This window comes from Camarhynchus parvulus, chromosome 1 (genome assembly GCF_901933205.1).
Source record: "Camarhynchus parvulus chromosome 1, STF_HiC, whole genome shotgun sequence".
NCBI classification, from domain to species: domain Eukaryota; kingdom Metazoa; phylum Chordata; class Aves; order Passeriformes; family Thraupidae; genus Camarhynchus; species Camarhynchus parvulus.
The window spans coordinates 30,990,596-31,004,007 of record NC_044571.1 but is presented as its reverse complement, the minus strand read 5'-3'; the positions used below and the strand labels follow the sequence as shown (position 1 = coordinate 31,004,007).

At 41.1% G+C, this 13,412-nt stretch overlaps 1 protein-coding gene across 3 annotated transcripts in view; it reads right to left on the bottom strand.

Moving 5' to 3' along the window:
• Window positions 1-13,412, bottom strand: part of AFF3 (AF4/FMR2 family member 3) — a 321,693-nt gene that overhangs the window by 120,954 nt on the left and 187,327 nt on the right. For all 3 annotated transcript variants that reach the window (XM_030957367.1, XM_030957375.1, XM_030957383.1), the window contains 2 exons: window positions 10,706-10,792; window positions 5,259-5,295 (listed from right to left, as the gene is read on the bottom strand). In XM_030957367.1, coding sequence (XP_030813227.1) covers window positions 5,259-5,295; window positions 10,706-10,792 — 124 coding nt within the window. The remainder of the gene's footprint in view (window positions 1-5,258; window positions 5,296-10,705; window positions 10,793-13,412) is intronic.

The window sequence follows — 13,412 nt, the reverse complement described above, 5'->3', positions numbered from 1 at the left end:
TGGTTCATATTCATTTTGACACATTAAGGATTTGATCTTTAGCTTCTGTAGGTGGGGGCTGGGGAAGTCTCTTTGCTATGTTTGGCTTAGGTATTCAATGCCAGGAGAAGCCAAGTACCCAAAAGCTTGGGAAGCACCAGAGGCCCAAGGGATTGCTCTTCACATTTCCTTACAAATCATGTGGGTCCTAGCTTGTGATGATCCCCATCCTGGGTCCGAAATAATGTATCTGCCCAACACAACTTAGTTACACAGCACAGACAGTGGGAGGCAGGCTGCAGGCAGGTGGGCTGGTGCTGCTTCTGCTGAGCCAGGCACAGTCCTTCTCCCTCCTTTCTACCGCCTGCCAAAAACCAGCAAGGCTGATGTTTGCTGCAATTAATGTTCTCCGAGTAACCTGAGAAAGCTGCACTCCAGTGGAAGATTTCTGTGTTGCTCTACCATGGATTTAGAGGGTATGCTACTCCACTTGAATCACCTTGAACTTGAATCCTGGGCCTAGTGAGTGTGCAGATGCTGCTGCTCCTGTGTGTTGCTGGATGCTAATAGCTGTCTACATGTGAGTTTATGTTGCCTAGCAGACAAGGAGGCATAGAGGTTGAATGTGACAGGTTTACTGATGGATGTGTTTTTCTCCATTACCATATAATGAGCTGTGTTAAGCCAAAATCCACCTATTCCTCCTGAAAAAAATGTGAGAAATTCTTATTTTGGTCAGGCTGTTTTGGTGCTGCCTGATGTGCTCTCGTTGGGTTCAGTGGGTGTTGGATACCTAGTCCATGCACATGCACATTACACATCATCCATTTGCTGCTGACAAAGACCTCACCCTCAGTTTCCACAGAGCAGCAGCTGTAAAGGCACCTCTGGAAAACTTGCTGTTGCCTTCAGAAGAGGCAGGATTCTGCTATCAGTGTTCTTCCACTGCTGTACAGAAGAAAGCTGAAGGATGCTCTAGACAGTGACCTTCTGGAGGTAGCTGACTTGTAGTGGAAGTTCTGGGTATCTCAAACACCTTGACACAGTGCTTTTAGATGTCATCCCCCCCTCTGGTAGGGTTTGTGTCTATCCAGCTGAGGTGACTAAACTTTACTGAACAGGATGGGGAAAACTGTATGACTTCAAAACCACCACTGCCTACATGAACCTCTAGGAAAGCTCAGCATTCACTATAACAGGACAGCTAAAGCCCCCTAAAATTTAGGCATGAGCAGGGCCTCCACACAGGATGGAACACATTCACTCCATAATCTTTAGGTCACCCTTCACTTTCAGCAGAAAGTATATCCAGATGGTGAACTCGCTGGCTAGGAAGCTGTTGCTGCAATATAAGTTTGTCAGCCTTACGGAGCCTGGAGCCCTGGAGCTCATCTGCATTATGGTAATTTGGAACAAGAAACCAACAGTAACAGTTGGCATATATTCAAAGATTTCCTATTTGTAACTTGGGTCTTTTCTAAGTGATGAATTATTACCATGAACACTGGTTTGTTTGAGTGTGAGAGGGAATATGGATTCCTGAGTGCTTTGCCAGCAGAGTTCACATCAGTTCTACTTTCAGCAATGTATGTTAACGCAGCAACAAGGGAAACAGCATACGTACTGTGAGGAAACAGAATGTCTGTGATTTAGCCAAACTGGATATTAATGGATTACCCTACCGTAAGCATTTGTAGCTGCTTTTATGCTAATTGTCACTTAACATACTTCTGTGTGGAGAGGAAGGACAGAGCCTGTACAGATGGTAGAAATGCATCAGTACAGCCTATCAGAGTAGAAAATCTGGCCATTAATGCTTTATCAGTTCTTACCAACTTCATTCTCACTTGACTGAAATGTAGAAATTTTACAAATGTGCATAGCCTAAGCATAGGTGAATGTCACAGATATGGTACAGATAATATTTTTGGGTAAGGGTATGTAAAAGGTAATTACCTGTTACAATTACTTGGCTTTTTTTACACTCACTCGTGACCAAATTAAGATTTGCTTTTGATTTTTTAATGTAACCTGTCAAATGCATGCAGCTACCATTGAGGGAGGCTGGCATTTGCTGAACTGCTAAATCTTCTCTAGTACTGACTGCTTCTTATGGACAAATTTGTGTGAACCATTGTTTTTCTCAGCCTTTTTGGAATTAACAAAGAACAGGCTACCCACCTTGCTATGGGATTGCTGTTAGCACATTTTATTTCAGATGCTAAGCACTGAGCATGTCTCCTGAAACAGGTGTGTGTCAGTGGATGTATGCAGAAAATACACAGTGGAAACAGTCAGTCCACAGATCCTTAGCCACAGCACTGGGAGGTCTTTGCTAGTTTCTGCCTCCTCTCACACAACTTCTTACCCAACCTTTTTAGATACAAGCAGAAGATGTGTCCAGATTGCTCAAATTTCAAAATAAATGTCAAATTAACTTTTGTAGGATTCCCCTGTTGAATAGTGGGTGGCCAGAAAAGGAGTTTTCTCCTCTTAGTTGGAATTTTGGTGAATCACTCAATCAGATTAAATTTCCCTTTCTGGGTAACAGGGATAAATGATATTTATTGTGATGGAGTTGTATAATTTCAGCCATTATGAGTTTTTAAATGCTTTGACTTCCTTGTGGGGGAAGGATGACAGAAATGCAAATGCTATCCATGAGAAAGACAATGTTGGCAGCTGCAGTAAAACCACTGCAAATGACAGGCTCAAGAGCCACTCCAAAGAAGTCAGGGTGCAATGGGAAAAAACAGCTAACTGGGACTCTGAAGATGTGCACTTGGATAACACAATACATTGACCATTAGAGCTCTTTCTCACAGAGTAATTTGCTAATATTTCCTGGCAGGACCTGGGGACCCATGGAGAGAGGAGCCCACACTGGAGTAGGTTTGCTGGCAGGACCTGTGACCCTGTGTGGGACCCATGCTGGGGCAGCCTGTTCCTGAAGGACTGCTCCCTGAGGAGGAGAGACCCATGCTGGAGCAGTTTATGAGAAGCAAACCTGTGGGAAGGGCTCATGAGAAGTTCATGAAGTTCATGTGGGGGGGACCACACACCAGAGCAGGGAAGAGTGTGCGGAGTCCCCTCCCTGAGGAGGAAGGAGTGTCAGACAAGGTGTGATTTGATTTCCTGACTGCATCTCCTGTTCCTTGGTCCCCTGCACTGCTGGTGGGGAGGAGGTAGAGAATTTGGGAGTGAAGTTGAGCCCAGGATGAAGAGATGGGTGAGGAGAAGGTGCTTTTAAGGTATTTTTTAAGGTTTTAAGATTTTGTTTCTCATTGTCCTACTTTGATTTGATTGGTAATAAGTTAAATTTATTTTCTCAAGTTGAGTTTGTTTTGCCCATGATGGTAACTGGTGAGTGCTGTCTCCCTGTTTTTATCTCCACCCATGATCCTTTTGTTTTATTTTCTCTTGTGTCCAGGAGAGTAATAGAGCAGCTTTGGTGGGCACATGGCGTCCAGTCAGGGTCAACCCACCACACATCTGAATAATTTTTTCCCAAATTTCGCTTGAGTTTGACATAGATGACTGGTAAAGTCTATATCTCATTCTAACTGTGTTTTATCTGATATCTTATTCCAGCACTTCAACAGGAATTCTCATGGATGCAGCTCTCAGAGGTAGTCAGACTCTCTCTGTGATGTTAGAAAATGTGTCTGGGCACCCAACAGTGACTCTAGCTTTTGCCACCAATGAAGAAAATTTTTCTGCATGGGTCCACCCGTTCTTCTGTTTGGTTGCCATCAGCTAGGCAGTACCAAGTGTAGCTTCTGCCCAGCTGCAGATTTTACTGAGCAGGATGAATGAAGAGAGGAGAAACTGGAGCATGGGGATGTAGGAGGGGTGGGAGAATAGGAAGTGAAGTGGAGTCGGAGACCACAGGAGTAAGAAGCAGGGAAAAGTTGTAAGGTCACAGGATCAATTTTGTAACACACAGGAATGCAGGTTTCATTAAATCTGCAGAACAACACATTTTATTCAAGTGTTGGAAGAAGGAAATACTCAGCTAGAACCAAAGCTGGCCAACTACTGTGGCCTCTGATGTCACTGCAGAGCCCTCAGCTCAGCTGGTGTGTTTGTCAGGCTTGTGCCTCTGCCTGTGTTTGCATACCACTCTATTATGGTTCTTTTGTGCTTCTTTGTCTCATTACTGTATTCATTATTTTCTGCCAGAACCTCATACCCTTTGCCTTTTATTATTTCCTTAGTGCTGGTACTTGCAGCAATATCAAACCAATGCCAGCAATTAAGTGACACCACTGCATGTTTCTTCACAACATTGTCTTCCTCACGCTGACCTTTCCCCAGTGAAGAGCCACACCACTTTAAAAGCCTGCATCTCCCAGCCTTGTCTCTCTGGATGTCTTTTCCCTCACACAGTGGGTGACCAGACCCTTTCAAAGCCCTATCTACAAGCTCAGGGCATTTTTCACCTTCAGTCACAGCCCTGCAATTTGCAAACTGGCCTTTGTGTTGGCTGACAGGTCAGGAAGCTAGCAAAATAATTCTTCTGGTTGTGATAATTTTATGTGGAAAGCAGGCTAGAATCATGTATTTTTAATATGCAAGACAACATCAACAACCATCAGAGGTGTCAAAGGAAAGGATTCATATTTTGTTTTGCAGAACAATTCAATCTTCCTGTTCAATACAGATGCTAAGTTTTTTATCACAGTTAAATGTAATAAAAGTGCTACTGATCTGCACCATGACTTGTAAACTGGAGTCCACTGGAAAGCCCTGAGCAGGACCCACACAAGCACCCATCACTCCCCTACCCACACTGCTAGCCAAAAAGACCCATGGCCATAGGGTCTTTGAAATGTTATCTAGTGTTAGTTTGGCAAGATTTATGTGGCCTATTACTGTGCAATGGCCACAAAATATACCACTGCGTATGAAAGATAAATGATTACAAGTTTTCTTGCACAATTTTCTGGCAGTCTGGATCTGACTGTGCAAGTAGGTCATCTCTTTTCTGGCTTTCCAAAAAAACCACTCGTTTGCTCTTTCAGTCTTTGTCATTTACATAATGGAATAGCCATAGTGAAATGAAAACTTTTTATTCTTCCCAGGCCACCAAAAGAGCTGACATTTTGATGGTCACTCTTCAGTTCAGTTCTCCATATTTGTCCATAGCTGACTACTGCCTGCTGAGGCTTTGTGCTGTCCCAGTCTTCCACTGATCCCTTACTTCAGCAGCCACTTCTTTTTCTAAGTCATTGTCTACCCCTCCACCCAATGAAGCCAGAAAATGAGCTGGTACTTACTTGTATTGCTGTGTCCTGTAGATCCCTGTTGTGACTCCTACAGTAATAACAGAAAAAAGGGAAGGTGTATTATTTTTTCATCTTTTTTTTTTTGCTGCAATAATTATTGGACATTACCTTAACAGTACAAACGGCACTGATGATTGTTCATTTGGTTTCAAAGTAATTTTCATTTACAAGAATAAGTTCAATATTTATTGGAAAATCCATTAATTATTAGGCTTGTAAACTTATTTCACAACAACCCCTTAATGGTGCAATTCCTTGTACAGCTGTTATGACTTTCCTGCTCACTATTCATGTATTGATCAGCCAAAACTCGTCTATTATCTTCTACAAGTTCAGATGAGAAGACAGAGGGAAGGCCAATATTGTTTCATGGACCATTGGATTCCTGAGGTAGTAGCACAGCTGGTCTTTTCTTTTCACATGTTGACATTGATAGCATCAGAGAATGAAAATGCAGACTAGTTCTGGTTCCCTGAGATTACAAGGTCAACCTTGTATGACAACAGCAATATCTGTGAATGTGATGCAATAAATCAGACCACTTTTCCCTCAAGTGCAAATGTTACCTCACTGTGTTTTACTCACAGAATTTGTTTGCATTAATAAAAAAATGTATTTTAAAAGCCTATAAATACAAATATAAACCATAACAAAAAGATAATTAAATCAAGGGAAAAAAGAATACTTTGCCATGGATGGCAGCAGAAAAAGTATCCCATATGTAAGTCTGCTTCTGAATAATCCAGACACCCATAGGAATGCCACCTCATATCCATGCTGTAGTTACAGCTGCAGTTAAGGCTGCCCAGAGAGGCCAGGCACCCAAAGAAACACATGTGGTCATTTTCGGTGAGGAACTGGCAGCTGGACCAGATCCTGGTCCACAGAGGCAGAGGGATGAGCCAAACACAGAACTCATGGGGAGAGGATCTGCAGGAACCCAGAGAGCCGAGGATGCTCTGACTTGCTTGGGCTGAGATTGTGCTGCTAAGTCACTCAGCAGAATTCCTCAGGGGCTTGGGGACCCAAGAGCTTCTTGGGCTCTCGAAACAGAGGCTGGCTGGACAGCAGGTTCTGTCATCCTGAGGTCTCAGCTGATCAGAATCCCTTGATCTGCACCTTTTGCTCTGTCCAGACTGCATGGATTTGATTTGTAATTTTAATACCAAAGTATACATCTGCAACTGACTTCCATACCTGTAATGTGAGACATCAAATTTTTGGGCAAGCCCCAAGAGTTTCTACCATCTACTGCAACGTGAAAAGATCTGTACCATGTTTCACATGCCACAAATAATTTCTCAGTAATCTGAAATTGTGTACTTTTGACAAATTGCACCAGCTTTTTGTGAATGTTTCTGATGGAGTGAGATTAAAGCCTGTTTTTTCCTAGTGAATGAATGTAATCTTAAAAAGTCAAGATCAGCTTGCAGTGGTGATGTAGTGGTATGTACACCTGATTTTAAATGCTATTCTTGTAGCCAACCCACTCCCAATAAAAGTAGGCTTTTAGAGCTTGCTCAGTTTCCAAAACAGAGAATTAATGTACCTGAAAAAGTTCAAGGAAATACAGTAATTTTGGGGGAAATTTGTGTTTGTATTTGTAAAAGTGTTTGAAACTTCTAAACAAGGATCTTGCTGACTCTTTTACCTTTTCATTAACCTCAGGAAGAATGCACCTTCCCCTTTAACTGCTGAGTACAGTTCTTGTCTCTGCCAAAGGCTAGTAAAAATACCTCACAGAGGAATACAGAATGTTCCCATTAATGGAGGAAAAAAAGAATATAACTTTAAAAAAGGTGAAGCCTTCATTTCTGAAGATTATTGTCCAGTGTATTTCCTCCAGCTTGTTAAAATCAACAAGAAAGGAAAAAGCAAATGAATTGCACTTGTAAAGAACAACATCACTATGATAACTTAGCATCTGCTGAGAATAATCACCCAATAGCTTTGTGACAAGAAACCAGTTCTCTTGGAGTGGCTAAATTATTCCCAAATAACAAAATGATGGCTGATCCCATAATATCACATATACATAACCAGAAATCAAACACCTGGTCAAACTATAAAGACAAGAAATCACACTAAAAATGAAGAAAGAGAGCAAAGCAGGCAGCAGAATTAACAGCATTTTTTCCTGCACAATAGAGTTAATGCTTGAACATGAAAGCTCATCCACACAAGCATCAAGTGAGCTCTTAGTTACAAATTTAATTATTCATTTAAAGTTTATTTATTAAGATGCTTTAAATGAAATTAAAATCAAGAAAGGTCTGATCATTTGTACATAACAAAGTGTGGCAGAGGTAGGAGAAGGGAAAGCACACACAGCCTGTCACATCACACATTCAATCAATTATCTTTAAGCTTTGAAAAACAAGAAATAAAGAGACTGTCATTGCCCCTTCCTAGTAAATTCAAGAGTACAAATTAATGCCAGAGAGAAAGAAAATTCAAAGTTAAGGATGAAATGGAACTTTTTGCCCTTCATTACATAAAGGATCTCTAGTGCTGCTCCTCCAGCAGCATAGTACTTGGAAACCTAGTGGGCACTACTGTATGTGTCAAACCTGACCAAGACTCTCCACCCATTCTTGAGAATCCATCCAAACCTCCCATGCTAATGAGGCCTGATTTCCTATAGAAGTACAGCCTATGCACATCCATCCCCTCCATCAAATGAGCATTTAGTTATACTGATTGATGCATCCACATGTGCAGTTTTAAATGTGGAATTCTGTTATATTTGTGATATATAAATCTCAGATATTTAGGGTTTTTTTTAACTAGACTGGTTTCAAAACCACTCTAGCCATAGTTGCTGTGGCCTTTGCAACTTTAATAGCCTAATTAATAAATTTCAAGTTTCAAGCTGTCAGATCACTAATTACTTGAATTGCAGGTTAAAAGCAGCGTGGCGTGAATGCGAACTAATGATGCTGACACTCAGTTTTTACAGACAGAAAAGTAGTTATCATTTGCATCCTTGTAACAGGGCAGGAGCCTTCTCTTTTTCCCATTCCCAAAATGATGAGTATTTTTATTTTTGGGAACTGTCTTCTGTTAAAAGTGGATGCAGCCTACTTGCTTCCCTTGCTGAAAGAGTCTTTGCAAATGGATTGAACTGATGTCTCAACACTGCCCTTAAGACTGAAAAGGAAATCATGTTACTGTGCATGACTTGGAACAAAGAGATGAAGCTGTTGCCCTGATTTTAGCCTTTCAGTCTCTTTATTGGCCTTGGTCACTACTTAACTGACAGACCCATTTATTTGAATAACGTGCGATACACAAAAGTTTGGTGTTGCCCTCAGGTTTTAAAAAATAGGGACAGCTATGTAGTTTACCTGTGGGAAAGCTTTCCAATAGCCATGGAGACCTGTAGGAAAGCTTTCCAAGAGCTTTGGAGACATTCCCTATGAGGTCCAATACAGATTTTACACCATGCTTTGTGAAAAGCAATAGCTGGCTTATGCAATTTTGAAAAACGTTTGAAAAATCAGGAAACCATTTTTTGCATTTTGGAGTCTGAAAAACAGATCCTTTCCAAAGTCTGTACAGATTACTGATTAAGCAACAGAATAGCTTTTAATTATTTTAAAATATTTTAACATAGAAGCGTCATAGTAATGGAAAGTAATACAGGATTGTTCATAATCTATGGCAAGTAATAGAGGATTGTTCCAGGACTCCAGTCAGTTTTTTAAGGTACTTCTTTCCCACCACACACAAAGCACTCTAATTTGTGGCCATGAAGACCACCCAGGCCACAATTCAGTTGTGATGTTATTATATGTACAAAAGTATCCTCATATATTACTAGATGAAATCTTGTCCATCATAAGCTTTAAAAAATGGAAATTCTACTTTGCCAAGAGAAAAAGAAACCACTGTGAAAAAGACCTTTAAAAATGAATAGCAGATCTCTGAAATGGCTCTGCAATTCAAAATGAGAGAAAATTTCCCAGAGAGATGGATGAACAGGCAGAGAGAAGATGAGAAAGTCAATATCAACCATTATTCATGTATCTTTGCTCTCTGCTCTGTGGTTCTCCTATTCCTATATTTATCACAATACATTTAGTTGTGAGGAAGGGGATTCACAATGGCCACACTGACCCACTGACAAGTGCCCGTGCACATCTGCACATGTGCCACACAAACACATCATGTGGGGATAATTGTGGCAGGAAATGCAGCACTGCAAGCATCACCTCACTTTGTCATCCCTATCAGGCACTTCACCTGCCTGTAAGCTGCTGATCCACCTCTCTCCTACAGGACTTACTCTAACTTAACAAGCCTCTACCTCACCGACCATCTTCAGTCATTTATCTGCCTTCAACAAGCAAATAGTGAGTTATTTCCTTTTTCTTTCATAACATGCCAGAGATGTCTTGGTTTACACCCCTGATGCTTCAAAATTGTGACACTCTCATCCACAGAAAAGCTGTTTTACTGTAGGCAAATGAAGTTTTCTTGGCTTTGTAGTTATAATTATTCCCTGAACTAAATTTTGCAGAATTGACTTAAAAGTTGCCAAACAAGCTTGCTTTAACAGGAGAAAAACTATAAGTAGCATCAATACCATCTTTCAAGCTTGAATGCTGCATGAAATATGCTTGTGACATCTACACAGTATATGGTGATACAATGTGAAATTTATTGGCTCTTGCACAAGATAGCTGATTTCATTCCCTCCTGACTTACCATGTATAAATAATGTGATTTCCCCAAGCTTGTGCTGATGAGCTTTGCCATGCTGCAATGCATCCTTCCATGGATACATATCCAATAGTGGGCCTGGTTTTAAGGGAGCATCAGCAGGACTAGTGGCTTTGGTCTCTTGGGGGATCAAATGCTTCTGTGGCAAATGCTTCTCTGGCCCTCTGGATATCACAGCACTGGGCTGACTGCCTCTCTAGGAAAGCTGCCCCTCTGAAGCCAGGCTGGTGGCAGAAGATGTATGGCCAATCCTCAGGCCCAACTACAGGCCAGAGTACAAGTGAAAGCCTCCTCAGACCTCCAAGGTTTCAACCAAAATCTCAGCTGGTGAAGCCAAATGATGCAGCAGCAATGGATGCAAGGAGGAGCTCCCTGACTTTCCACTGCTGTCTGTGCCCTAAGGCATCAGTCAGGAGCCTCAGCAAAAGCCACTGCATCTGGACATCCCACCAGAGACACCTATGGCTTTGCCTTGCCATGAGGCACCTGTGACCCCCACACCACCTTCAATTCTGCTGCCAAGAGATGCAGGCTATGTAGCCCTGCTGAGGATGTAAGAAGGGAAAAAACAGGGAATACTGGCACTCACACACATGCAGAAGATCATCACCAGGGCATCAACCTCAGCCCAGAGACCTCAGTCACTTAGAGCTTGTGTAGGCCACATTGTGAGGTGCAGGAGGAATGTTTCTACATGATGCTGAATGCCTTACCTTGTTTGGGAAGGGAAACTTGCTTTGTTCTGCCTTTCCTGGTGTGTGAATTGCTGACAGTGGCGGAGGCCATGAATGGGTCATCTCCTGAAAAACAATATTGTTCAACAAACTGCATTTAACAAGTCAGTAGAAAAGGAGACAATGATAGCATATCAGTAGCAAGAGTACCTAGGCAGTGGAATATTTAAGTAACTGCAGCTTCTATGAAATGCCCAGTTTTCTTATAATCTAGACAAAACATGAGCTACAATGATTTTTACAGATTCTTGAGAGCAGTTCCTAAGCACTGTTTCATTTTCCTGAATAGATAATTCATCTTAAGTGCAAAAAGTTTGGTTTTTATGACAATCTGCAAATACATTTTAATCACAGAATGTATTCAGGCTGGTGAGATGAACACAAGTCCATTTTTTTTGTAGACAGGAATAGAAATTTCAGTTCATGACCAGGTAATGGGGTACACACTGTGGACTAAGCACATAACAGATTTCACAGGCAAGGTCAGAATGGTAAATGCTTACCACTTGCTAACAGTTAATTCCTAAAATTGCCCTTATCATTGTGAAGGAGTTGAGTAAGTTCCTAACTCCAACGTGTTTATGCCTTGCAGGACACAGACATGCGGCAAGCCCCACATGAGAGGTGCAGTACTCCACGTTTTTTCTCCTCCCTGTTTTTTTTTGAGGGACACTTTTTCATACCTAAGAGACAGATGTAGCTTGTCCTGACTTTTATGTAGTCATCCTTTACACAGCTTCAGGTAGCAAGTAGGCACCTGCTCAATACTGTTATGATTCAAGTCTGAATGAGTTGGTCTCCAAAGCAAGGCAGCTTTTGGGGAGAGATAAATGAAACACTTCAGGCAAGAAGTTTGTTCCTCTCTAGTGCAGGATCTTAAGGGATAGACACGTTTCTTTGACATGTTCAGCACCAACAGCCACAGTATTTGGTACACAGTAACTTAAGTGAATTAATTGAGAAATAGTGCCAAGCATGACAACCCTGAAGGTTGGCTTGTATGTTGGAGAACCGAAGAGCCAATAAGATCCTGCCTTAAGCAGGGGGATTGCTGATGCTATCAAGAGTCTGCCTGGCAGATGCTTTGCTGGGTTTTGCAACCATTAACTGACTGTGGAATTGTTTCTCAGTGATATTCCAAGGAGCCATGCTGAGATCCACAGCCTCCCAAAATAATACTGGAGTTATATTTCCATGACTCATTCCTTTTTAAAGAGAAATGTTCTTGTTTGAAAAAAAGTGTGCGTGAGTCTCTTGACCATTCCTCATTAGTGCTGACAGAACTGCTTCCTGACCTGGCATGGACTGAGCTGCTGCATTTTTTACATAGTGGAAAGTCTCTGGCTGTTCTGCCAATGAAAGGACCAGCCCTTTCAACACAGTTTATTAGCAATAAACGTCACCTTTAAAGCATTCTTGATAAACAGTTTATTTCCTAATAAAAATTGCATTCTTTTATTTTATTTGAGGCTAAAAAGTTGCATGATTTATTATACTTCTGTAATCTATGTGCATGCCTCTAATCAGAGCATCATCTGGTTTGCAGTTTCAGTATCAGAATTGCTTTGCTTTTCACTTCTTTGAGGCAGATCATTCATCTTATGACTTCCTTATCTGATAAGTGCCAGCAATAACAGTATATAGCAATTTTTAATATACAGTAACTTCTTAAAACTCAGGTAGCAAAAAACATAGGCAATCAGATTGCTGTTTGCCTCAAGTATATGGCACATGTGCTACTATTCGCAAAAGATTAAGGAATTATGTATTAAGGAATATTCCAACAGTAAAGGTGTATGACTATAAATTGACAAAAAGGAGATTCTTAATGTGGATATTTAACCCTAAGTCTGTTATCTAAAAAAAAGTACCACTTTCACACCTGCTTTTCTTACTTCTCCCTCCGAGGACTATTTATTTTGTGAGAAATGTGATGTTGCATACATAGACTAGAGGTGTTTCCACTGCTAAAACCCTGTTCCCAATCAAAGTGTTTTTCCCTACAAAAAGTTGAGGTGCTGAGCCCAAAAGAACACATGGGAATGACTAAGTGTCCCTTTCATGCAAAGGGCAATGATTTATGTTGTCTCTGTCAATTGAAGAATGGCAGCAGCCAGGCTGGGAAAATCTGGTGGTTTTGACCTAAAGTTATCCTATTTCTGAAATATTCCATTCAGTGCCTGTGACTGCCATTTGCTCAAGAAGCAGTTCTTCCAGGTTACACAACTGGTGACCCCACTGTCACCTTCAGGGAGATGTGTCCTGAGGAGTCTGCTCTGTGCCAGCACTGTAACCAATCTGTTACAGCAGCAGAGCTTTTTCCTCCCACCTTGCCTGCCTGAGTCTGACAATGATGCCTTCATCCAGGGAAAGGACCAGAGGGTTGATTAAAAATAAGGGTGACCTTTTTTTTTCACATGTCAAAATCTTTCATTTCTTCTTTTCTCCAACATTATTTCTCATCCACACTTCAATGAAAAATAGCCTTAATGGTATTTCTTTTTTTTTCCCCAACTAGTTTCTCTTCTCCTTCTTTACTTTCAGTTGTGGTATATAATAAAGCTTTCTACATAATTTGAATTTGATGTAACCCTTCCTGACACAAAGATTTAGTAATACTACTGATATCTGCCAGGGTTAATAATTGCCATTATCATGAATACCTGAATGTGAATTTACTAGAATA